The following is a 27,004-nucleotide window of genomic DNA, read 5'->3' as shown; positions in this document are numbered from 1 at the left end:
CAGTTCATCCACAAATTCTACAATAGGAGCTCATCTGCTCACCTTCATGTGAGAAGAAAGAGTTGAGTTTGTATGTCAGTTTAACATCACGTGAGTGTGTTAGTGCTGCTGTATTTCAACATTCTCCAAAACAGCTGAGACTGAGGAATATGTTCTAATGAAGGACCAACACATAGAAAATAACCATAAATGTACTTGAGCAGCTCATTAAGATTCTGAAACGGAACTATTTCACTAAGATTATCTTAATGGAAGAACATGAACTAAAAACTAGACACTAATCATGTCAGAGGATTTTAAACAAAGACAGATGTTCTGACAGAAACAGGCAGGTCCAGTAGTCAGGCAGGGGTGTGTTTTAACAGCCCACACTGCTGCTGTTTCTTCTGAATAGTGAAGTGTGAAAAGTGAATATTCAGGTTTTGTTCCATGAAGTCCAAAAAGGTCATAGAAAATCACTGTGACATTCATAATAACAAAACAATTCCCTTCTGTTATTAGATTTACTAAACTACATAATCATCTAATGAATAGGGTCGACTAATCAATCTCTGTAGCCACTGGATCACTGTCCTACATTCAGTGCGTTTACATGCACAGCTTAGTCGGATTACAGTCATAGTTCGACTATGCTACTCAATCAGACAACTGCAATTGTCTGAGTATACATGCTGGTGAGAAAATCGGATTACCCCGGTGCAATAGGTGGCACTGTACCCATTTCAACTAGTGGTAATAGAGCCACCTCCAGCTGACCTCTTTACGTCACCAGCGACAACAAACTCTGCCTCGGCATTCGAGAAAGATGGCGTACGAAGAGCGAGACGAAGCTACATCTTTGTACATTACATATATGTTGTACATGATAATTAGACAAACTAGATGCACAGTGGCGCTCTTGCTTGCTGTTATTTTGGAGGAAAGACGCCGCCGCCGCCACCGTCGTTGCCGTCCTTCTACTTCCGGCTCACAGCCAAGGGATAGAAATCTCGCGCCTGCGCAATACGCGAAATCTGTTCCGATCGGATGGAACGTATACATGCAGGAGTAATGCCACTATCAATCGAATAATCTAGGTGTTTTAATCAGACTATGAGAAATCTGATCCGGTCCGATTTTAGTCAGACTAAGGTGTATACATGCATCTTAAATGCCCGATCATAGTCGGACTAACTGCGTAATTCAGTTTTCTTGAGTGTCATGTAAACGCACTGAGTGAAGCGTACTTGTACTGGTCTCTCACACTCAATGCGTTTACATGCACAGCTTAGTCAGATTACAGCCATAGTTCGACTATGCTGCTCAACCAGACAACTGCAATTATCCGAGTATACATGCCGGTGAGAAAATCGAATTACTGCCGAAAGCATGTCATACCCCGGTACGCTAGGTGGCGCTGTGCCCATTTCAACTAGTGTTAACGGGGCCACCTCCGGCTGACCTCTTTACGTCACCAGCTGCCTCGGCATTCAAGAGAGATGGTGTACAAAGAGCGAGACTTAGTCAGACTAAGGTGTATACATGCATCTTAAAAATCTGATAATAGTCAGACTAACGCAGTAATTCGGTTTTCTTGAGTGTCATGTAAACGCACTGACTGTCTCTCTCTCTCTCTCACACACACACCTTTCTCCTTAATACGATATTTCCAGCAGCTTCTACGATCACATGCTAGCTTGCACTAACATTTCTACAATCTGTTAAACATCATGTTAATAACTGAAACAAACCTTGAGTTAAAACACACAGTATTTTGTCAAAGGCCAATGTTTCTTACTACTGCAGTTGTTTCCTGAAAGCTGATACAGAACTCACTGCATGACATACTGGCATACATCCTCACTGAAGTTAACGCTGGTATAATCTGTGGGTGAGCTACTCCATTATCATTGACCAAGGCTTTGTCTTCATGTACACAGAGATTTTGCTAAGCAATCATTTTTGTCTGCATTTTGGCACACAGCATTTTAGGTCAGTGTAATAGAGAGTTTTTGTCACAAAAATCTGTATGATAACATCCTCACCTCCTCTCAGACATGCAGATTGTTGTGTCATCAGCATACACGTGAAAGAACAATAATGGCAGACTACTGTTTTGTTCATGTTAGATTAGCACTGCTACGTGTAATTACAGCGACTTACAACTTAACTTAAAGGTTTTCTACAGTTTGAGATCACTTTATTTAAACAGAAGCAGTTTAATACACATGCTCGTTATTCCACTGCTTGTTTAAGTGTTTCAAATTGTTTTTGCCTTCTCACGTGTACAGAGATACTTGTCAAAGGAAAACATGGAGGAAAAAAATCAATGTATAAAAATATCTGTATACATGTGGACAAGGCCTTAGATTATATTAGTGGTAAAGATGTTATCATACAATCTGCCTGATTGGATCTCTGCTCAAAACTGTGAGATTGACTCCAGTTTGAACTTGAGCAGAGGTCTGAGGAGAGTCTGTGGTTTTAGATGTCACTGATTTTGGCATCCAAACTCAGAAGTCATATTGGTTGTGTGTGTGTGTGGATGAGAGAGAGAGAGAGAGAGAGAGAGAGAGAGAGAGAGAGAGAGAGAGAGAGAGAGAGAGAGAGAGAGAGAGAGAGAGAGAGAGAGAGAGAGAGAGAGAGAGAGAGAGAGAGAGAGAGAGAGAGAGAGAGACATGTCTCTTATCACAGTTTGTCTCTGTCCAGCAGCTCCTGTAGTTCATTCTGGATGTCCTCTGGCAGCTCCAAAGGAGGCAGGTCATCCAGACACAGATCTTCCTGAGCTGGCATCTCCAGTGGTGGCAGTTGAGGAATTGCAATCTCCTTCCCCTTCCCTGTGCTTTTCCTCTCCTGCCCACCCCCAGTTCCCATAACACCACCTGCTTGCGGGAGTACCCAGAGCTCGGAATGTTCGACAAAGTCTGCTGCTTCAGCTGCCTCGGAGCGCAGACGGGCATTTTCTGATTGTAGCCGCTTGTTGACGGCCGCCAGCCGCTGGTTGTCATTCATCAGCTGGTCAACCAGGCGCCGCAGGTCCTCGATGGTGGTCTGTTGTTCTTCCAGGCGAGTTTTGTCATCTTTGGTTGTCTTAGATCCAGGGCATGGTGGACTCAAAGGCTGGCAGCCTCCGTTTTGCCGTGTCTGAAGCTGGTAGAGCAAGGTGTCGTACTCTCTCTCCCTGATTCCTCCACACTCTGCAGCTGAGAGGCCTGTGGAGCCATGGGGCTGGGACTGCCCTGTGGACTGGGTCTGGGTAAGAAGGGCTGGGCCGCTGGAAGGCTGCACCTGGCCAGGTCGAACCTTTGTGGCCTCACGACGAGCCTCTCTCTTCCAGCGTTCTTGGATCAGTCGCTGATGTTTGATGTGACTGTCTCTCTGCAGCTCCATGGACAGACGAGCCTGAGGACACAGTATCAACAACAGCAATGGCACTCTCAATACACCAGTCTCTAATACACCGCTGGTTTCTTTGAAAAAGCCAGAGTCCGCCCTTTAAGCTAATAGTGAATTGTTCTAAACAAGCTAAAATGCAAGCTGACTGTATGTAGCATTTGGGAAATTGCTGTATACTTAATGAATGAGACAGCAACCTCTGATCCCCCAGCAGCCCCTGTTCCATGTACCAGCCCTACCTTCAGCAGTCAATCAATGTCAGCAGCAAACGACATGAATAAGTAATAGTGACTGTTTTCCACAGCTATGTTATATTCTTTTAAACTTAATACAGTCTTTAAAAAGACGAATTAACCAAAACATTCAGTCTTTCTTTACACCCTTCTTTGAAGCCAAAATATTCACTGTAGCTGCAAAGCTAAATGTGTTAGCGTGCACCTCACCTGAAGTGGGTGTACGACAACAAGAGTGCAAATAACATCTTTTCAAATCAATGTGGGATCTCAGAGCTTCGAAAGACTTGCAATTTATCACCAACTATGACTTTATCTGTTTTCTATATCATAAATTCCATATCTTCACACCATAATACATTGTTCAACTGTATCATCTAACATAATGGTGACAGTTACAAAATAAAAGCTTAATGCTAGAGCTCCTCCCTGCCTTGATACCATTGACCCCTTTTTTATTTACTTGACTATGTTACTTCTTCACCTCTTCATTTCATCTATTTCTCTCTCCCTCTGTTTCAGTCTCATGCTATCTTTGTGTCCTCTTTCCTGTCAAGTTTACCTTCTTCCTACCTAGTTGTTAGGTACTAGGTATTTCCTACCTCTAGCTACTCTCTTTATTAAAGGCTTTATGACCGTGTCTGACCGACCTTAACTCAGCTGCTCGGCATCAACACTTCAATGACTAGTTGATGTTTGTGGCGCAATCGTGTGTATGTGTGTGTGTGTGTGTGTGTGTGTTATGTGTCAATCTGTGTGTCACTGTGTCTTGGTGCAAGGTAGCAGTCAAAACTTGATATGGAGTCACATACATTTTGGCAATAAGCAAGCGGAATGGATGAAGCACAGAGACACCCATGTACTCAAGTAAGGTACCAGTGCCTTAGAACTGTACTTTAGTAGAGTACTTTTTTATAAACAGAGCCAGAAAAACTATGAGTCCATGCTACACATCTGCTCCAAAGGTTTTGGACAGAGCCTTTACTGAGGGCCCTGTAAACGATAGATAACTCTCTGTGACTTCAGCAGGGGTTATATTGCATTCCAATTATTCAGGCGTCCATACTGTTAGAGCCACAATGCTGCTTTGGAATCATATGACCTGACTGAAGGCTGTGTTAGGGCTTTAATGTCAGTCAAGATACAAGGATGCACGGATGGTGGGTAACAGAGAAGTTGCACCAGTTCATGGAACTCACTAGCCCCTTTCACACAGAAAAGCCACATTATCGCAGCAGCGGTGGCTCGCCAATTCTCAACCGTTGGTCATTCACACAGAGCCAAGCATTTCCGCCTTAAAGACGAACCGCTGTGTAATTCACACAGAAAGCTGCCGCTGTGGCTCCTAAAGAGGCGTGACAGTACACGTCATGATGATGACGTCTGTGTGTTTTCAAGGTGTTTCCCCGGTGTCCTCCTGTCAATCTAAACTGCGGTCAGTTTATAATCATATGGATGCTGTTATAATGTGTAGTGACAGAGATCCTGACCCACCAAACATCCTGGAAAGTGATGGACTTCCTTTTTTTGCTCTAAATTACATAATCACATCAGTAAACTGGACGCTGTCTGACTCACTCGTGGGGAGGGAGGCTGTTTTCTTGGGAAAAGTTTGCTGCAGTCTCGGTCGGGAGGGCAGACTGTCACCATGATTTATTTTCAACACAAACACTTGGTGAGTTAAAGTTTTTTGCCGATGACAGACGCTTGTTTCGGGCAGAAATGTGACGAAAAGTCGGAAGGACAGACACTTCTCCAGGTATATCTGCTGTATTTTTTTCTCATACAAGTTGCCAAAGACAGTTAGTTACTACGTTACTTTTGTTTGGTCATGTAACGTTATCAGCAGTGATGCCAGTAACACGTTACTCAGTAACTTAGTATTTAGTAACGCATTACTCTAATCAGTCTTTTTTCAGTAATGAGTAAACATGTTAACATTTCCAAACCAGTAATCAGATTAAAGTTACTTATTCAAGTCACTGTGCATTACTATAATTTTTCTAATTTTCCTTAGTAAGAATATATATTTTTGCTTTCTTCTTGCGTCTCGGGGAGTGATGTCACGTATGCAACAAGTCACGTTTTCCAGCACGAGGACAACTCATGTGTAACCACGCAGCGACACAAACGCAAACAACAAGGAGGGAGGAGAGAGATGCGCGTTTTCTTAGCTGGGAATACAGTCATTATTTTGAGTTTGTGTCAGCTAAAGATGAGGATATTAAGATTCGTTGTACACTCTCTGAGACGTTCACACAGAGGCGGAGAACTGGCGCAGGATCCTCGCATCCATACAGCAGTGTGAATGGGGCTACTGAACACACACACAAACGCCAACACTGAAGTGTCTCACCTGCTCACACACCGCTGTCTTCATTGCATCGGTCAAAAGATCTGGAGAGAGACAGGCAATTGAGCAACGTGGAGGAGGCCAACAACTTTGTCTTTATCACTGCAAATAGAGGCTGCATTTTTAACAACAGTGAACCATAAAGGCTCTCAATAAATATTGAATGAATGAATGAATGAATGAATGCTACAGCAATTTACATTAATTCTCTAGGAACCATATTATTTATTTTAGTCAGCTGGGCTGATGTGACTTTAACCTCATGAGTCAGAATCAGAAATCCTTCCCGCAGACGGGGACATTTGTTTGTCTCAGCAGCGACAGAATATTACAACAACAAAAACCAAAAATAAAAAAATATTAAAATAAACTTAAAAAGGGAAGAAATAGAGTAGACGTATATACATAATTACATTATATAGTGCAATCATTCATGATGAGTAAGTATGTAAGCAAGAAGAATACCTCTGTATAAAATCTTGTCCATCGTGTGTGTCACAGAACTCACCGGCTGCTTTTCCATGGCAAGAGATGGCCTCTTCATACTTTCCAGCCGCTAGCAGACGGTCCGCGTTCCTGCATTGCTGATGGGCCTGCAGAAAAGCAGAAAATAAGGAGGAAACACACAAAATTAAGACTCTTGTCTAGTCTATTATTATACAGATAATTTTGAAAAAATGAATATCATACACTATATTTTTGTCTGCTGTTCATACAACAACAGAGTTTAAGGTCACTATGACTGAAATTTCAAAAGTGCATTTTAAGGATGCATATTTTTCAAAACCCTGCTTCTTGTGTATCAGTGTATAGAGTGTAAAGATAAAAAAGGCTGATTATGTAATCACATAATCAGCATTTTTTATCTTTTTATTAAACAACTGAGGTAATCGCTGTGTCTTGTTGCGTGGGCCTTGATTTAAATTAAATACTGGCTACTATTGGCTGCATATGAATTACATGCCAATGCACCTCCAGCTGTAGTCAAAAGTTTCCATCCACTCATAAAGAACATGTTCATCATGTCAGTCTTCAGTCCAATGATTTCTACAGCTCTCATGTTTCTGTGATGAATGAGAGGAACACATGACTTTAGAGCTGCAATGATAACTCGAGTGACTGAAATAATTCCATTACAAAAATAGTCGAAAAATCTCTGCCACAAGGCTTCGTTTAATTCCTATCACCCGCGTTATGTGGCCTGCTTAGCTCAGGGATCATTTTTCCACATGGACTGTTATTGTAGACACACAGCACTGCGTTCAGAATTGAGTTAGTGCGATGGCAGAGAGCCAAGAAGCCATACGTAAAAGTCAAAGAATGTCCGAAGTTTGAGATCATTTCCCACTTAAAAAAGAAGATAAAGTGCGACGTGTCTACTGCAAAGCAGAACTGGCATACCACAACAGCACGTCGACAATGATTCAACATCTGAACCGAAAGCATCCAGCTGTTAACACCAGCTCACCAAGCGTCGCCGACACAAGCCAACGTAAACATTGATGCTAATTAAACGTGGCCTTCCATCGCTAATTAGAGCGTATGGTATTTGTACAGCTTGTAGCCTGATGTCGGTATGACTAGATATCATGTTAAGATGTGGAAACTAATTCGTGTTCAAGTGCAAGATAGTCTACTGGAAACCCCTATATGAACCATACTTAACCCAGAAATATGGTTTCCTATGAACTTTTATTATTAAAATGTCATCTATGGGGTCACGTGACGATGGCGAGCTGAAGGCTGTGTTGTCGCTGAGCTCCCGCTCCGGTCCTTACGCTTTTAGCTTAAAAGTGCCTTTTACCTGCTAAAATCCACATCTTCGGCACTCTAACATGGCAAGTAAACCGGGCGGAAAATCTCAGAGAGAAAGACCGGCCAAACTGAGGCAAACTATCCAGTCGAAAATCACCGATCTGCCCAACATGGCGCCTCCATCTCCAACTAGTGCTAGCATGTTGGAAGCTAGCGCTACGGACATGTCCGAGCTCCCACGGGAAGTTACTCAAAATATAAGCGAAATGATGGAGCTGAAGTTAGCGAAATTAACTGACACCTTGGACAGAATTGCCAGCAGCCTGGAATGTCAGTCGAAACACATAACTGAGGCAGAACGACGGATCTCCGCCGTGGACGACCAGGTGGCCGCCCTTGAGCTTCGCCTTGCCCAGGTGGAGAACAAACAGGCGACCATGGCTGACCAGATAGACGACGCGGAAAACCGTAGCAGACGAGACAACTTACGGATTTTAAATTTGAAGGAAGGCACGGAAGGTGAACATCCTCTTGAGTTTTTCGAGTCCTGGCTGCCAAAGACGCTTGGCTTGCGCGCTGCCAAAGGGCGCATAAAGTTGGACCGAGCTCACCGGACCGCCGGGCTGAGGAGTGACCGCCCGAGACCGGTGATCGTCAAACTCCATAACCCCCGGGATAAACCTCGGATCCTAGCAGCTGTAAGGAAGGCGACGAACCTGGAACACGAGGGGTCACGCATTTTCATCCACCAGGACCTGTCTAACGCGCTCGGCTGAAGCGCCGCTCTTACAACGATGTGGTCCGTAAACTCATAGACAAGGAGATCAGATTCACGATGCGGTTTTCAGCGAGGCTCGTGGTGCAGCTTAACGGAACGGAGAGCAGCTTTATCAAAGCAGAAGAGGCCCGACAATTTGTGGCCACACTCGACTGACCTTGTTTGCCGGTGGGACATAAATAAACACAATACGTGAAACGGCTCGGTCTTGCCGGCTTTACATATTCTTGCAGACTCATGCTGCTGGGAGTATCAGTTGTACAGACCTCTTCTGACATGACTATGTTCAAAGTTAATTCAGCTTTTGGTTAATTTCCAATAAGCCCAGCCATTCTGAAGGGTCCACAGTTTTGTTATTATTTCTATTATTGGGATGGTTGCCTCCTCCTGATCAAAATCAATGAAGTCTGTTTTTACTACTGTTCAGTTAATGCTCTCCTTCCTTGCTGTGTCTTTTGTTAATTATCAGTATGCTGTGCCCCCAGGTGTTCTTTTACATCCCTGAACATTTCATACTGAACGAAAGGATTATTTTAATTTTGCATGGCCCTAAACATGGCTTTTCGTTTGACTGCAATCCAGGGACTACTGAGTTCTTTATATATTTAAGGAGGACGAAGGGGAAAAAAATAAATAAATAAGGAAAAATAGAAAAGGGGGGGAAAAAATGGCAAACTGCTTGCCAGGTTGGATTGCCTAGCTGTTACCTGAATTTATTTTTCTTGGGGCCGGGGCGGGGGTTCCTTTTGGGAGAATATTGTGTTCCTCCTCCTTTTTCCTTGCCCTCTCCATAGTGATGGCCTCCTTTAGCGTCATGTCACCTCTTAATACCCTTTGGGTATCTCTTAGTTGTCTAAGTGTGAGACCTTATGGTTACATTTGTGTTTGTTTTTCTTTTGGTGTCGATTGTGATCATCTTTGTTCATGTTCAGTCGTTGTTCGGGAACAGCTTTTTCACATATGACAGCAGTATCTGGTGCTGTTTTGTTTCAGTGTTTAAGTGCAACAGACCTTTGTGGACACATTTATTTCTGTACATGGAATCTATATCACAGTTAAGATGAGTGTCACTAAACTGACAACATGGAATGTGAAGGGAATTAATAATGTAGTTAAGAGGCGTAAAATTCTCTCATCTCTTAAAAAAGGAGGAGCCCATATAGCTTTTTTTACAAGAGACCCACCTAAGTGATCTCGAACATGTAAAATTGAGAAGAGACTGGGTGGGTCAAGTCTTTTTCTCCTCTTTTAACTCCAAAAGTAGGGGGGGCGGTGATCCTTTTACATAAAAGGCTGCCTTTCACTTTAGAAAAATGCTATAAGGATTCAGAAGGAAGATATGTAATAATTTCAGGTTTTCTATACAGGGAAAAGCTTATTCTGGGGTGTATTTATTCTCCCAACACATTTGAGGCCTCCTTCTATTCTAAACTGATAGCTGTTTTATCTTCTATTACATCACCTCTCATAATCTTGGGTGGAGATTTGAATGCCTGCTTGGAGCCAGAACCGGACCAGAACCCTGTAAAGTTCATTCGCCCGTCTAAAATGGCAATAGCCACAAGAACACTATGCAATGATTTGAAACAGTTTGACACCTGGAGAATATTGAATCCAAATGCTAAGGATTTCACCTTCTTTTCCCGCCCACATAATTCATTCTCAAGGATTGACTATTTTCTCACCTCAAGGCATGCATTGGCTAGGATTAAAACATGTAATATTAAAGCCATGACACTCTCCGATCATTCACTTGTATGCCTGGAATTTACACCTCCCTACTATGATCCGGCTACACGTCACTGGCGGCTCAACCCCTCCTTGCTGAGTAATCCCACTTTTTTAACTCTATTGGAGGAACAACTAACGTTCTTTTTTTCTACTAATGATACACCTGACATCTCAGCATCAACACTATGGGAGTCTGCAAAGGCCTATATAAGGGGAGTTATTATTTCGTACACCTCAGCCAAAAGATAACCTCCTTACACAAAAAGCAGAAACCGCAATTTTCTACGCTAAGCAGACTATTCGAGTCTGCAAATAAGCCAGGGAGACTGTTGGCTCGTCTGGCAAAGGGCAGGGCTGACTCTAATGTGATCCCATCATTAAAAGATGAAAAAGGAGCTACACATTATAAAAATAAACATATGGTTAATATCATGAAATGCTTTTATCAAAATTTGTACTCTCCAGAAAGCCCTGATAGCACTGGGGATCAGGCCAAATTTTTAGATCACCTAGATCTCCCGACACTATCAGCTGAGCGTAGGGAACTTCTGTGCCGTCCAATTACTATAGAGGAGGTTCATGAAACAATTAAATCTTTACCAAGTGGAAAAGCTCTGGGCCCTAATGGGTTTTGCCCAGAATTTTTTAAGAAAATGGCCAAGGTGATAAAAGAGCCACTCACCAGTATGTACACTGAATCTTTTGAGCGTGGCACCTTGCACCCAACTCTTAACTTGGCCAATATTTCACTTATTCTGAAGAAAGGTAAACCCTCAGATTGCTGCGCATCTTATAGGCCGATAAGTCTGATTGGGGTTGATTGTAAAGTGCTATCAAAACTTCTTGCCCGGAAGCTGGAGGTTTACCTTCCTGCTCTAATTAAACCTGATCAAACGGGTTTCATCAAGAACAGGCTTTCACGCTCAAATGTTCGGCGTCTTCTTAATGTGATTCAATGTGCAAACTTCAGTCAAGAGAGAATTTTATGTGTAATCCTAGATGCAGCCAAAGCTTTTGACAGGGTGGAATTCAAATACCTGTTGAGGTTCTTCAGAGGTTTGGCTTGGGGCCTGAATTTATTAAATGGGCAATGCTGCTTTACAGCGCCCCCATGGCGAGGGTGTTAGTCAATGGCTGCGCTTCAGAGGCCATCCATCTTGGGAAATTTCTCAGGTTACAAAATCAATTTTGATAAGTCCGAAGCTTTACCTCTGGGCGACTTTGGGGAAAAAAGTGCTTTTCCCAACTTTCCCTTTAAATGGTCCGATTCTGGGTTTACATACTTGGGTGTCAAAGTCTCTGCAAATTTAAATAACCTGTATAAGCTTAATTTCTCCCCCATTTTATCCACGATTAAAAGTGATCTGCTCAGGTGGTTTGACCTCTTGGACGGGCAGAATAAGTTTAATCAAAATGAACGTTCTCCCAAGAATTCTCTACCCAATGCAAATGCTTCCTTTGAGGATAAATAAGTCAGTGTTTTCAGATATAGATAAAACTATCTCTAAATTTATCTGGCATGAGAAAAAGGCACGTCTCAGTCTCAAAGTACTGCAACTACCCAGAGGGAGGGGTGGTCTTTCAATGCCTAACTTTATGTTGTATAACTGGGCATGTCACATGCAAATGGCTTAGACATTTTCTAGATTCTAGACATGAACCTCAAATTGATGCCTGGCACTGTCCTTCCTTGTCTCCACTTAGCCTTGTTTCTAATAAGTCATCATTGCTCCCAATCGAGGTCAAGAACAGCCCAATTATGTTGAACACAATCAGAACATGGGAGAGGATTGTGAGGTTTTCCAAAGTCAAAAGGTCCCACTCCAGCCCTTCACCCCATTATACAGGATAGGGCTTTTCCACCAGGTCTGGGTACAAACATATTTCAGTGCTGGTACGATCATGGTATTAGAGTTGTTGGCGACCTATTTGAAGATGATAAACTGTTATCCTTTGAACAGATCAGAGCCAAATTTGGTGTACTGTCCCAACATTTCTATGGCTATCTTCAGGTTAGACTAGGGTTGCCAACCGTCCCTTGAAAAACGGAATCGTCCCGTATTTAGAAACAAAGTTAAGCGTCCCGTATTGAGCTTAAAAGGGACGCACTTTGTCCCGTATTTCCTTGAGAATCAAAATGGTCTTTAAAATGTCAATGGAATCAATGAATGACAGCGTTTTATATGAAAATTTACGGTAATCTTACTGCCAGCCCTCTCTTGCTCTGTGACCAATGAGCCGACAGCACACTCACACACGAGAATAACAATGCAGAATCCGGCTCTTCTCATTGGTCGAGATACTGTCGCTTGCAAGAAGATACCGGAAGACAAGAGACTGAGGCAACTGGCAAAACAATCCAGCATGGCTCACAACGACACAGGTTCACAGGACACTACAGACGGTACGCCTTCGGTACGGTACGTGGCCGGAAAAAGTGTAGATAATGTCTGCTGGCGCACTTTTTCTGTAGCCCATGGTGAACTGTTTGACGTGAAACAGCATGCATCTAGTGGTCTACACGTGAGGGACAACCAGGTGGACCCTTGACTGGTTTGTTGTCCACCAGGCAACACCAGAGGCAGATATGGTATGTAGAAAAAATAAGAATGTTTGTGTCCGTGTAAAGCGGCAAAAAAATTGTGTTATGAGTTTGTCACACCAAAGAAACATGTATCATTGACCACTGAGCCAAATTTGAAAGATTAAAAAAAATTGTTAAGTATATAAAATTAGGTCTCAAAATCATGGAAAAACAAGCACTTCTTTCTGCTGTGAAACGCTGGGGGCGTGTCAGTTAGAGGCGCTGGAACCACGCCCATGTGGCGGGGGCTACACGTCATGTTAATGACGTCGGTGTCTCCCCAGGTGTTCCCCAGGTGTTCCCCTTGTCTATCTAAACCAGCGGACAGTTTATAATCATATAGATGCTGTTATAACGTGTAGTGATTGAGATCCTGACCCACTAAACATCCTGGAAAGTGACGTGAAGTTTTTCGCGCTAAATTACATAATTATACATAATCACCATCAGTAAACAGGACGATGTCTGACTCTGTCACTCGCGAGGACGGAGGCAGTTTCTGGGGGACAGTTTCCTGTAGTCTCGGTCAGGAGGGCTGGCGGTCGCGGTGATTTATTTTCGTCAAACACTCGGTGAGTTAAACACTCTTGTGACAAGCGTGACAGACGCTGTTTTGTGAGCAGAAATGTGAGGAAGAGTCGTGAGGACAGGGAGGGGACGGACAGGAGGACAGACGCTTCTCCACATACAGCTGTGGTATTTGTTTTCCTCATATAAGTTGGTAAAGACAGTTATAGTTACTACATTACTTTTGTTCGGTCATGTAACGTTGCTTTGTGGGACATTTCTCTGTATTTAGTTGAGTGAAGGACCTGTGCAGTTATCAGACTGTCAGACCGACACGCCCTCGCTCCGCGCCTCCGGATTAGCCGTTCACACTGGGACGGCTCACCAATAATGCGACCCTGATACTACCGCCACATACCGCCGGTGGGACCCGCCGTCAGCGGGACTGAGAGGGTCAGCGGCGGCGCGGCCACATCATGCCGGTGGGACCCGCCGACAGCGGGACGGAAGGGCCGGCTGCGGCGCGGCCACATCAAGCTGGTGGGACCCGCCGTCAGCGGGACGGTGTGGGTCGGCTGCGGTGGTGGCCACATTATGCAGGTGGGACCCGCCGTCAGCGGGATGGAGAGTGTCAGCGGCGGTCAGCAGCGGCCACATCTCCTCGTCGGCGGAGGAGAGGATGCAAGCCGGGGACGGAGTTGACCAGCGTCAACGGACTCCCCCGTTTCCATACGTTGTCATCCGAAGGAAACTTAAATAAGCTAACAGCGCCATCACCCTGCACACTGTGGCATCCAGGAAAGATGCAGAGCGATGTGGAGGAGACATGACTGGTTAGCTGACTGGTTGACTGGTTAGCTAGCTGCAAACTATTGTAAGCAATGCTATCCGAGACTGGAGAGTGAGTGGGAGAACCGCTGAAGCTGACGCTGAACGTATTTATAGCACTTCCGCAGCAGGGCGGGGTTTATGCAAATCAGCCTGCAAATTTGCATGATTTCTGACCCGCCCATTAAATCCTGAACACAGAAATGTTGAAAAACTGTTTGTGAGCCTAGCTCCAAAATTAAATTCTACATGGCCGAATGGCTATTACATGTTTTAAGTAAACACATTTATGACCCGTTTAATGTGTTTAGAAGAAAATGGCTGATTTTGGTTTACACGGACTTTAAGTCCAATAAATGTCAGTGTTTTGTGGCCAAAAAAATGTTTAGTGTAATAAACACATACAATTAATAGATGAATACATAAAATAGATAAATAACACATAAAAGTAATACATAGATGAATAATAGATAAAGAATACACACTATACTATATACATATATATATACAACCTCACACATGTCAGTTCAAACAGTCCATAGATAAATGTGATGTGCATAATTTGTACTGCACAGGCATTTGATATACTACACATGAACTATAAATCAGTAAGAAAGTAACAACTTTCTATTGTTTTCTGTTATTTCATACTGTTTTCAGTTAAGCGGGACAGTTCTGTTAAATAAATAAATATTTATTTTATTATGCTAAGTTAAGCAGGACAGATTTCTGTTAAAAATATCTTTATTTTGCACAAAAAAATAAATTGAATAATATGTTTTTCTATGTATTCGTATCACTCAAAAACATGCATCAAACTAAATTCACATTCGAGTCAAATTATTTGTAAAGTTACCAAGCCGTCAGGAGGGGGTCCCTTATTTATTTTTCAGGGAGTTGGCAACCCTAGGTTAGACACTTCATTATTAGTCAAGATCTCCCTGAAGCCAAGCCATAGCCTCAGATATCGACTCAATTTTATTACAGTGCCTCCAAAATAGGAAAATTATTTCCTACTTCTATGGAAAACACCATTCCCTTATTCCATGTAATATCGACAAAACTAAAGGTCTTTGGAACAAGGACTTGGTAACTGAGTTTGGAGAGGAAGCATGGTCCAGTGCAGTGAAATCAGTAGGCAAAACCTTTCTGTGCAAAAGGCTAACAGAGAGTCAATACAGGATCCTTCATAGAATACAACGTACACCCCAATCTCTCAATACTTTATATCCTGACATCTCTCCCCTTTGTGTTAATTGCAAGCAGGAAGTTGGGTCTTATATACACTGTATCTGGTGCTGCCCTTTAATATTAAAATTTTGGGGGAAAGTTAAGAGCATACAAATGAATCCTGGTTTGTTCCTGTTGGGTCTCTCAGAAGAGGGACTCTCTCTATCAAGCCCCAAGCGAAAACTCTTATATGAGCTTCTTCTGCTAGCTAGGAGATGTGTTCTTTTTCAGGGGATTAAACCCAGACCTCCAACTGTTAATCAGTGGTATGGAGAAATATTAAAAGTTCTACCAATGGAGCGCCTGAGCTCTGTTTTAAAGGGGAATGTGATGTATTTTGAGAAGCTATGGGCACCCTTGTTGGACCGCTTACCAGGTGATACAATAGATTTAGTTTGCAGGGGGTGCTGTAACGTTGACTGGCGTCCTTCATACTCCCCTCGCTTGTATAACGCTGTTCCCTGGGCATGTTTTTTTTTTTTCTATCTTATTGCCATAGCTGGTATGCAAATTGTGGACTTTATAAGAATTGCACGTGTAAGGCCTTTTACAGTGCTATAACACCTGTGTCTGTTTTTGTTTCCTCCCTTACCTTCAATTATGTCACTCTGTATGGTATATGTATCTTGCTCGCGTCAACCACCACTGCTGTCATTTTTGTTCTGTGTTTTGTGTTTGATCTCAAAACTTAATAAAATATATTTTTTTTAAAAATCGTGAGATTAGTCAACTAATCGAAAAAATAATCGCTAGATTAATCGTTTGAAAAATAATCGTTTGGGACAGCTCTATTTTGGATATCTCTTTTTATCACTGCAAAAATCTGAAAATACTGTCAACAGCCATAAAAAAAACAATTTTCGCCCTGTTTTAGGAATAAAATGTTATATAAATCAGGCCATGAATGATATATGAACAAAGCCCTCTATTAAAACCTTCAGAATATACACTACTCACAATAAGTTAGGGATATTGTTATTTACATGAGTGCTTTTCCTATTTGGTCTGAATTTTAATGAAATAAGTAAAAGTTCCCTTTGATATTACTAATAATGAATGAGAAGAAACACCATTTTCATTAGTTTAATATTTATTACCCTAAAAATTTAGACAATAACAAGGATAGCCCCAAATAACCCCCCCCCCCCCCCCCCGATAGAACAATAATGATATCGCGATAGACACGTGATCAATATCAATAGAAAATACGTTCGATAGAACGTTCGATAATTTCACGGAACTCCGTTAGAAAAAAACAGAAAGAAAACCCCGATCCAGGACCGCAGGGCTGTCCCGGCCCAGCTAAGCAAGGTTGGTGGCATGAACAAACTCACTCGCTCTTTGGTAACCTAGCAACAACCTATTGAGTGACATGCACAGTAGCACGTTCATGTTTCGCCATCGTGCCTCATAACTGCTTTAACAAAAAGAACGGCTTGGAGTGAAAGGAGTAAATGAGTGCGACAGCGCGAGAGGAAATTATGGATATAAGAGGAAAGGTCACGTCATCAGTTTGGCAATATTTCGGACAGTGTTTCCCTTACATTCTACTGGATTTTCAGCGCCGCCGCAAAAAAAGACGTGATTTCTGTAGGTTTAATAACACGGGCGATTGGCGAATTTAAGTTGCACACAGTGAAATCATTACACCCCAAGTTATCTTGAAATCGATTATTATTGTCATCACTACTATTTGTTTAATTAGCGTGAATGCTTTTTATTATTCCTGCTTCCGTACGTTTTTCAGCACTCTTCTCCTCATACAAATCTTGAGCTATTAAAACCATTCAAATATCAAAATGTTCAGCTTTTTAAGGACATGATTGCGTGTATTTTTCTCATTTCTATCTTTTACACTAATATTAAGCTTTTAATGCAACATTTTTCCCATTCATCCTTATGGGGAATTTTTTATATTTCATTCTGCTACAACTTCAACATACTTTCAGCTATAGAAACCGTTCAACTATTAAAATGTTCAGCTTTTTAAGCTCTTTCAGTCTTGTGCTTTGCACCTTTTTAACCTTTCAACTTTTTCAGAAATTCAGCTTTTTCCCCAAAAAAATTAACATTGAAGTAAATGGGAAAATCTTCAAATCCTCTTCAAAACTCATCGACTTTCAACCTCTTCTTGTCCCTCATGCCTTGAGCTAGAGACACCATTCCAACTTTAAACGAGTCACAAGATTTTGAACTATTGGACCTGGTTTCAGATTTTTAAAATCTTGTACAGTTTTGAAATAATCACAGTCTTAGTTTGAAGAATTTTTTAGGCCGTCTTCTGATTTTATAATGGGTGTGTATTGTGTCAGCTACAGTGCGTGACATCATCAACTGCTGCACCCCAGAGTGGTGAGCAGCTGGAAAATAGGGAGAAGAAATTCTCTTCAGCTTGATTTTGATCCCAAATCTTTTACTTGACATAGACAATATAGGCATATATTGTCTACTATATACTTAGAAATGTAGGAAATCTTGTTGGCTTTCAGTTAATGTATTATTTATTTTCAGATGTAGGACTTACACTTACATCTGAAAATTTTGAAGCCCCAGAGCGACAAGCACTCCAGCAACTCCCCCATAAGCCATTATGTTAATTTTGAACCGTAAATTTCTGGAGTAGAGCAGAATGTACCTGTTGTGTCTCTCGCTCTGGTGCCCTCACTTTTCACTCTACAGAAATAATTCATCTTTCTGCCTTTTCAACTCCTTCAAACATTCAACTTCATGTTCAGCAATCAAAATGTTCAACTTTTTTAAATCTTTCAGCCCCCTTTCAGCCTTTTTTCACCTTTTTAAGCTCTTTCAGCCCTCTTACTTTACAGCTTTACTCCCTTTTCAGTTTTTCAAAATATTCATCTTTCTGCTGTTTCAGCTTCTTCATACAGTCAGCTTTATGTTTACCTGCAGAAACTCTTCAGAAACTGTTCACGTTTTCAAGCTCTGTCGGCCCTCTTACTTTTTAGCTTTTTAAAATATTCATCCTTCTGCCTTTTCATTCATCCTTCTGCCCCATTCTTATGGGGACATTTTCAACTTTGGCTCTGCGACTGCTCCAGCATATTTGCAGCCAGAGAAACTGTTCACCTTTTTAAGCTCTTTCTACCCTCTTAATTTTCAGCTTTTGCAGCTCTTTCACATAGTCATCCTTCTGCATTTTCAGCTTTTTCCATACATTCAGCTTTATGACCAGCTAGGGAAACTGTTCAGGTATTTCAATCTCTTTCAGCCTTTAACTTTTAACCTTTTCAGCCTTTTTTCACCCTTTCAAGCTCTTCTAGTCCTTTCACTCTACAGCTTTTCAGCCTTTTGTCACATTTTTAAGCTCTTTCAGCCTATAAACGTTCAGCTTTTCTGCCTTTTCAGCTTTTGAAAAGTTAAGCTTTTTCTGCAAATTGTTGACCATTACTGTAGTTTTATGCATTTTCGGCAGTACATTCAGCAGATGTCCGAAATCACTTCAGTCTTTAGCATTAACACTGTATTTTCTCAGGAAATGCAAATGTTTCTAGTTTCTACAAGTCACCGTTAAAGTTGAGTGACTGAAATCCTCGTCATCCTACTCAAGGGCTGCAATAGGCGACTCGTCGAACCGGGGTAAAGTTAGTTTTAAGTTGGATATTTGGCGGATATTCACTCGGGTACAGCCGCGACTTTACTAAGGTTCACCCAGTGTGAGCAGCAGGAGGACAGTTAGCTCACCTACCAGAGCCTCCCGCTGAATCGCTGGAAACTGATTTAGGGACCGTCATTAAATTACTTAACTTATATTAATACAAAATAATTGGAATTTTTTTCAATATCTTTCATGTCATGTGGCCCAGTGACACCAAACCACCAGCAGATTGTATTAGTAAACTGGACAAATGAGACACACTGTTTTTATTGTACTTTAGTGCTTCCTCTACTTTATATGAATATTAATATGCAAAAATATGATTTTTTCTCAATAGCTTCCATGTCATGTCGCTCACTGACTTCTGAAACAGATGATGTTTCCATAAAAGATATATATGTTATAAAGAAAATAATGGTAAAAAAGTTCTTTAATGCTCAAGAGGTTAACATATTGTCAAGCAGCAATGTCAACTTCTACACTATTGTGGCTCATGTCTTATTTTTCTTATTTCAAATAGGTAAAAAAAAGGGAAAAAGAAATTATCGATATCTACGGAAGCGAGAACGGCCATGCATTCATATATTTTATTTCTTCCGTTTTCCCGAGATAACGGGATAATTTTCTTGAGATCTCGTGATAATGAAACTTTGTTTTCCCGAGATAACGATATAATTAATTTGTGATCCCGAGAAAACAAAACGATAGTGTAGTATATAAAATCTTTGCAGGAAACATCATTCAGTGTAGCAAAAGCCCTTTTTAGATAGAAAAGGCGGCACATTTGCTCCAAGGTAAGGACGGCAATGTGCCGGCCTGTCTTTCTAAAACGGAGGCGTAATATTACTCCTTTTCCAAAAGCCGCCTCTGAGCTAGGCGTAAACATGTGACGTGACGTGAAGCTCGGAGTTAGGCTGTAAACCGTGACAACGAATTTGTCTTCAAAATAAGAGCTTTACATTGCACCCGATTGGAGTTTAGAAGTGGGTTCTTAGCGGTGGGCTTTTAATTTGAAAGTAGTGACCGTTCCTAGCTTGCCGACACAACAAGCTAACCCAACCAAAGAGCTACAGAGATCGAGGAGACGCTGGCATCTCCTGGATCTCAGCGGCTGTCCAGTTGCTCATCTTAATGTCCGTGGATGAAATGATGGACTGACTACTGTGATCAGCTGTTTCTTGGTTTTAAAACTCCCCGGCTGTGGGTCGCACAACACTGCAGGTCATTGACACCTACGCCCACCTCACGCAGAGGCCGGCACACTGCCGCCTCGTTTTTAGATAGTAGGCGAGGCGGATATAAGTGTACCCTCCGAGACGGAAAATCGGCGGACAAAAACAGACCCCCAATTGCTGGCCTCTGTCTAAAACCATGGACCGAGCCGCCAAAAGAACTGGTTCTCGGGGTCACAGCAAGACGCTTTTAAAATAAAAGTCTTGCATTAAGCATCTAATATAATCAATGAAATAATAACCTAGCTTCAAAGAATATCAGTAAACTTAATGAAAACAAGATGTTCTTATAAACAATTATCACATTAAAGGTCATTTACAGTCGTTACACTAACTGACTGACTCATTCTCACACACACACACACACTTAATTATAACGTTATCACGAACAATCTTTGTTATATCGAGTTAACGAAATAATACATTCGTTATCACGAGAAAACAACCTTTGTTATGTAAGGGATAATGTATAGAACGGCGGTCACTATCGGGAAAATAAGTCCCGACAGGATGAACCGGTCCCCGTCCGCCGAACGTTGGGAAGGCCCATTCAAGTGAATGGAGCATTCTACAGCATTAAGAAGAGCTGTTTAATAAATTGAGATAATAAGTCGTTATCACGAGATAACAGAGCATGAAAAAAAGACAAATCCATTGCCGTTCTCGGCTTCCGTAGATATCGACTGATATGAAACACTTGTATCGTGATACATTTTTCAGCCAGATCGCCCAGCCCTAACTCCTGTCTATATTCTGAAGGTTTTAATATAGGGGTTTGTTCATATATATTTCATAGCCTGATTTATATAACATTTTATTCCTAAAAACAGGGCGAAAATAGTTTTTTTATGGCTGTTGACAGTATTTTCTGATTTATGGAGTGATATTATAAATTCCCTCTGTAAAAACCTTTGGCTATAATATGTCAACAAAATGAAACAAGAATTTTTAACCTGGCTTTATCCAATGTTTAGATTTATGTTCGGGAAATGTATGCAAATTAGTGCATATTTAATTAGATAATGCATCATTTGCATATTTAAACATACAATTTCAGAAAACTCATAATATAAAAAATAATTGTCTTAATGTAATTAATCAACTGGGGAAGTTTCATGATGATATATATTAGTAAAAAAATTGTCCCTCTTCTTCACCTGTGGTGTCTCCCCTTAATTCGCTCAATATGCTAATTACGCAAATTGCCAACATTTCTGGGTCCAAGAAATTTCCAGTAGACTAACTGTGCGTTCAGACCGAAAGCGCACAAAGAGGAAAATCCGCCTTGTCCGCTTTGTCCACTCCACCTAAGTCGCTTAAGTCGCTTTTGTCACCCTGTTCGTCCTTGCTTCTAAATTTAAAGGGCCACTCGCGTTAAACACCACCGCACATCCCATCCATTTACCGGCATCATTGATCACGGAAAGTTACTTGATAAAGTCATTAAATACCATGCTAGCATGCTACGTTGCAACGCTAGTATGTAATAATTTCTCTCCTTTCTTACAAACGTATTACACAATTAAAAGTTCACCAGGCAAATCAACGACTAAAGCGACCTTCCTCCACGCATCGCTCGTATTTAATTGATCCCTATTAGAGTTTAGATTCTTTCAAGAGAGTCTGCCCGAGCCTAGCCTGACGGGTCGGGTCAATATTTCCCTCCACTATCCTCGGGCCAGGCCCTTGATCAAGCATTTGTGTTTTGTATTTTTTTAATAACTCAAAATAATGACTGTATTTCCAGCTACAAAACGCACATCTCACTCCTCCCTCCATGTTGTTTGTGTCGCTGCATTGTCTAACACGTGAGTGAGTTGTCCTCACGCTGAAAATGTGACTTGTCGCACATGTGACATCACTCCCTGAGACGCAAGAAGAAAGCAAAGACAGCAGAACGAGACATCCCCATTGGTTATCGCATGGCTTTTCCACCTTTTCCACCTAGACGCGTCATAGCTCATTACATAAAGTTGGAGGATTTTAAACTTTCCCCTCAAACCGCCTATTCCACCCGCATGCGCCTTTTACACCTTTCCCTCCCTCCTTGTCCACCTGACTCCCAATACACAACACACACACACACACACACACCTTGTCTTTCACTCTCTTTCACGCACGGGTGCACACATAAACAAGCACACACCTTTACTCTGGGTGTTAGGAACAGTGTTGGGCACGTTACTTTAAAAAAGTAATTAGTTATAGTTACTAGGGGTGGTGAAAAAAATCAATTATTGATTAATCGCGATTATAATATTGACGATTATGATTCGATTATTAAATTTCCAAAAATCGATTTAAAAAGAATATATATATTTTTTTTTTAAATAGTAATACAAACTGGAGTCCTCCTCTTACTGGCTTCCGCTACATGGTCCACAGTCTGGAGCCAAGATATGTTATTCCATCCCGGAGCTTTTTCACACTTAAATCGATTCCAAATCTTTACAAGGAGACAAACCTTTCCATGCAAGTGTCCCTCAATTCTGCTCACAGGGTAGCAATAACCTGCGATGCCTGGACATCCAGAGCTACAGTCTCATATGTGACCGTTACAGCTCAATATGTCAGCAGTTAATGGAAGCTAATGTCCTACGTACTTCAGACGAAAGCTATGGATGATAGCCACACAAGCGCAAATATGTGTGAGTTTCTCAAAGCAATGGCAGACGAGTGGGGAACAGAGAAACACGCCCTGGTTCTCGTCACCAACAATGCTTCTAACATGAGTCCGGCTGCTGAGCTTGGCAGCTTTCTTTTAACAGTGAAACACTACATTTAAAACAAATCAAAAAATAATAATTTTGATATTACAGTTACACTATACAATATTGAAGGTGCTGTGAGGTGTTACTCAAAAGATAAGTAAAATATTTCAGCAACTGACTGATGTTAAATGGAAGATCAATAATCGTTAATAATTGAAAATCGAATCGATAATCGTTAATAATCGAAAATCGAATCGATAATCGTTAATAATCGAAAATCGATTTGTAATCGAATCGAGACTTCAATAATCGGAATCGAATCAAATCGGGAAATTGGGCCGATTAACCACCCCTAATAGTTACTAGTTACTTCTTCCAAAAAGTAACAAAGTTAATAACGGAATTACTCCTCTATAAAAGTAACTAGTTACCATGAAAAGTAACTATTGCGTTACTTTTAATTATTTCCCCTTTTGAGCTCGGCATTCATTTTAGCATACTCGGCATCTATGTATTTAGAAAATGTCTTTCTGCATGGCGGACCGGCTCCTGTTCTCCCCGATATTTTTGCCAGAGAGTGCTCTGAAGGAGTCTGAGTCAGCTGTTGATAACAGGAGCATGTTCTCAACAACATACCTGCCCATCTTTGCATTCAGTTCAGTCTGTGTCAAGTTTTTGTGAAGCTGGAGCGGAAAAATCCAGCTGTAGCTGCTCGGACAGCTCCGTGTCCTTCTTTGTTAGCGGAGCTCACGTTAGCCACACCTGGCCTGCTGTCATCATCAACAGTGTCAACAACGGTGTTTTTGGCCACTAGTTTTGTAGAAGCATGTGCTGTTGAGAGGTGATTCATTAGATTAGAGTTGCTTACAAACGGACGTAGACAAAAGAGATTAAAGTAGTGTCTGTACTTCCACTTTGAAAACGTTAACTTCCCCTCCGGACTCGCCATTGCTGCAGCTGACCTCTGCTAGTTAGTGTGTGCGAGGCTGCTGTGTGTGTGTGTGGTTTGTGTGTAAACTGAACACTGCCTCTGATTGGCTTACGACTTCTCACTCTACCTTAGAGAGCCAATCACCATCACTTATGCGGTTGTCCTGCCCCGCCTTCGCCAAGCTAAAAAAAATAAGATATAACAGCTTTGCAGCTTCTGTGGCTGAGAACCGAGTAGGATGACAACAGCTTCAATGAGCAGCTTCAGTTTGTAACGCGCCACATTTAATAATCGGTAACGGCGTTGTAACGATGGAAATAGTAATTAGTTAGATTACCCGTTACTGAAAAAAAAGTAACACTGGTTAGGAATAGTTGGAATAAATATCTGTATGTTTTTTTCAGGAATAAAAGCCAATAGTCTATTTAACAGGCCTGTCATTTTGGTTATGCATTATTTGGTATTGTTGTTTAATAATGCAAAATTATTTTTTATTAGATTACTCAATTAATCGATGGGATAATCGATAGAATACTTGATTCTAAAAATATTCGATAGCTGCAGCCCTACATGACTTTGTCACAAAAAACATCCATGAAGTTTGGTTCAGTAATGAATGTATTAAAGGTCTTTTGAAAATGTGATCACATCTGCTGAATCATAAATATACAAACTTTGATTCTAATGTTTGGTTAAAAGTCTTTCGCCCATTTTCACATTAGTCAGTTGCTTTTGATTTCCATCCACAAGCTTCTGGTCGTCCTCTGGATGAATGTTTAACCACTCCTCTTGACAGAATCGGTGAAGGTCAACTAAATTTGTTGGCTTCCTGGAATAGACTTGTTTTTTCAGAACAGTCCACATGTTCTGATGGGGTTCATGTCTGGACTTTGGGAAGGCCGTTCAAAACCTCAGTTCTAGCCTGACTGATCCATTCCTTTACCACTTCTGATGTGTGTTTGGGTCATTGTCCTGTTGGATCTCCCAACTGCACCCAAGACTCAATCTACTGATGGTGATTGTTCCTCATGAATTTGGAGATAATCCTCCTTCTTCATTATTTAATTTACTTTCTGTAGAGCAGCAGATCCACTTGCAGCAGAACAGCCCCACAGCACCATGCTTGACTTGAAAGTGTGGTGTGCTTTGGATTAATAGCCTCAGCTTCTCTCTCCAAACATATTGCTGCTCATTGAGTTTCCCTAAAGAAGGTTTTTTTTTCTTTGTCCATGTGATCAGCAGCAAACTTAAGTGGAGCTTTAAGTGTCTGGATCAAGGGCTTCTTTCAACACAGCAGCCTCGTGTTGATGTAAAACACACCTGAATATGGACACTGACACTTGTCTTCCAGCAGCTTTTAATTCAATGCAGACTTGTTTTGGTGGTTTTTGGTTTACTCTTGACCATCCTGACCAGATTCTTCCCTCACCAGCAGTTGATAGTCTGTGTTTTCTGATCGTGCTAGTGACAAAACTCTGCCATGAAATGTATATGTATAGTTGTTTGTACACTTGTTCTTGGGACCTGTGACTGCTTTGAAACAACTGACCAAGCGACTTTCCTGTCTTGTTCAAATCAATAATGTGCTCTCTCAGAGCAATGCTGAGCTCTTTAGACTTTCCCATTGTAGTGTTTGTGGCTGATGGCTGTATCAAACAAGTCCTATTAAAATGGACCCAGAAGTGTCATCAGCTGGTATCAATCTGAATCACTCAGAAGAAGTTAAGAGGCCATGATACAAAGAACATTTGATTCACATAACATTCTATAACCTCCCTTTTGACCCCAACTGTAAATCATAGGGTTAGCACACCAGTGCAGCCAGTGTAAAGAGTAAGTTTGATCCTCAAGTTCTTTGTGTTTTGTTGATTAAGGTTTTTCAGTCATCCAGGACATGGTAACTCTAAGTGCTGTATCGTAGACAACTCGACTTGTTTTGGTTCCTTGGGAGTTATTTTGCCTCTCATCAAAGAGGCTTCTTCAGTCTTTTTGTTTTGTTCTTTTGTTTTTGTAAAATGTCTGCTCAAAGACTCTACCAACCATCTGGAGAAAAGATATACACATATTTTTGGTCTCTTGGTGCCTAAATGGTTGACAGACATACCATACAGGTGACACTCGAAAAATTATAATATCATGCAAAAGTTAATTAATTTCAGTAATTCAACTTGAAAGGTGAAACTGATATATTATATAGACTCATTACATGCAAAGTGAGATACGTCAAGCCTTTATTTGTTATAATTTTGATGATTATGGCTTACAGCTTATGAAAACCCCAAATTCAAAATCTCAGAAATTTATAATATATGGATCTTTGTTGCATGTCATACCTTATCAATACCTACCCTTTATTATTGCCTTCCTTAATTGTCATGTCAGTTAAAATTACGGCATATCAAATAAGGTATCTTGTCATCAGTTAAAATCCACTGCCACTGTCCTTCATTAACACAAACGAGTAATTTTGGTGACTAAAAACTTAATAATACCCCGAAGTTGGGTTTGGTACCCTGTGTTTGCAGACAGTGTAACTTAGTGTGTTGAGGCATTTCAAAATGAGCTGCTAACAGCTAATTATTATCAAACGGCCTCGTAAACAAGTTAACTAGTAACACGTTCACCTCTCGCTGTTAACACTTCGTTAACTCTTAACATGACACAGCCACAACAACACTGACAGTATTATAAATCAACATCAAACATCTTGCTCTCTGTCGAAGACAAATCCAAAAGCTATCATATATAGCCTGTCCAAGCTACCGGACAACAACACGTATATCGCAAACAGGGCGGTTAGCTGCTAACTTACTGTGGGAGCTAGCTAATATAGCTTACCTCTGCAGCCTCCTAGCTACAGCAACGTTAGCCTGTTATTGCAACACCAACAGTCCAACTTACGAGATTGAGCGGGCTGTCCACCACCTCCATGAGTTGATTCTTCGAAGGCTTACACTACATGAAAGGTGTATGCGTCCCTCTCGGACTGTCATTCGCACTGTGATAAAAAATGTTGAAAAAATAATTTCAAGTAAATTGTGTGAGTAAAGCTCAGTCCCCTCCACAGCCGCGCTGCGTCATCACGTTGTGACGTAGGAGCAGCTAACTGTCGGAGGTTTTGCGACGTCAAGTTAGTGGAT

General features: G+C 41.3%; 1 protein-coding gene across 3 annotated transcripts in view; it reads right to left on the bottom strand.

Annotated features, from left to right (window-relative positions):
* Nucleotides 1-26,961, bottom strand: part of nrbf2b (nuclear receptor binding factor 2b) — a 27,158-nt gene extending 197 nt beyond the window's left edge. The window contains exons 1-4 of one of the 3 annotated variants that reach the window (XM_030400726.1): nt 26,766-26,961; nt 6,470-6,554; nt 5,965-6,063; nt 1-3,381 (exon numbers count right to left, since the gene is read on the bottom strand). The exon at nt 1-3,381 is cut by the window's left edge and continues 197 nt beyond it. In XM_030400726.1, the coding sequence (XP_030256586.1) occupies nt 2,668-3,381; nt 5,965-5,988 (738 nt within the window). In that variant the 5' untranslated portion in view covers nt 5,989-6,063; nt 6,470-6,554; nt 26,766-26,961 and the 3' untranslated portion in view covers nt 1-2,667. Of the gene's footprint in view, nt 3,382-5,964; nt 6,064-6,426; nt 6,555-26,765 lie in introns of those variants that run through there. The other 2 variants (XM_030400724.1, XM_030400725.1) reach the window with 2 other exon arrangements.
* Between the last annotated feature and the right edge of the window lie 43 nt (nt 26,962-27,004).

The sequence above is a fragment of the Sparus aurata genome, chromosome 20 (assembly GCF_900880675.1).
Source record: "Sparus aurata chromosome 20, fSpaAur1.1, whole genome shotgun sequence".
Classification (NCBI taxonomy): Eukaryota; Metazoa; Chordata; class Actinopteri; order Spariformes; family Sparidae; genus Sparus; species Sparus aurata.
The sequence above is the reverse complement of the archived record's forward strand: the minus strand, read 5'-3'. Positions and strand labels throughout refer to the sequence as shown.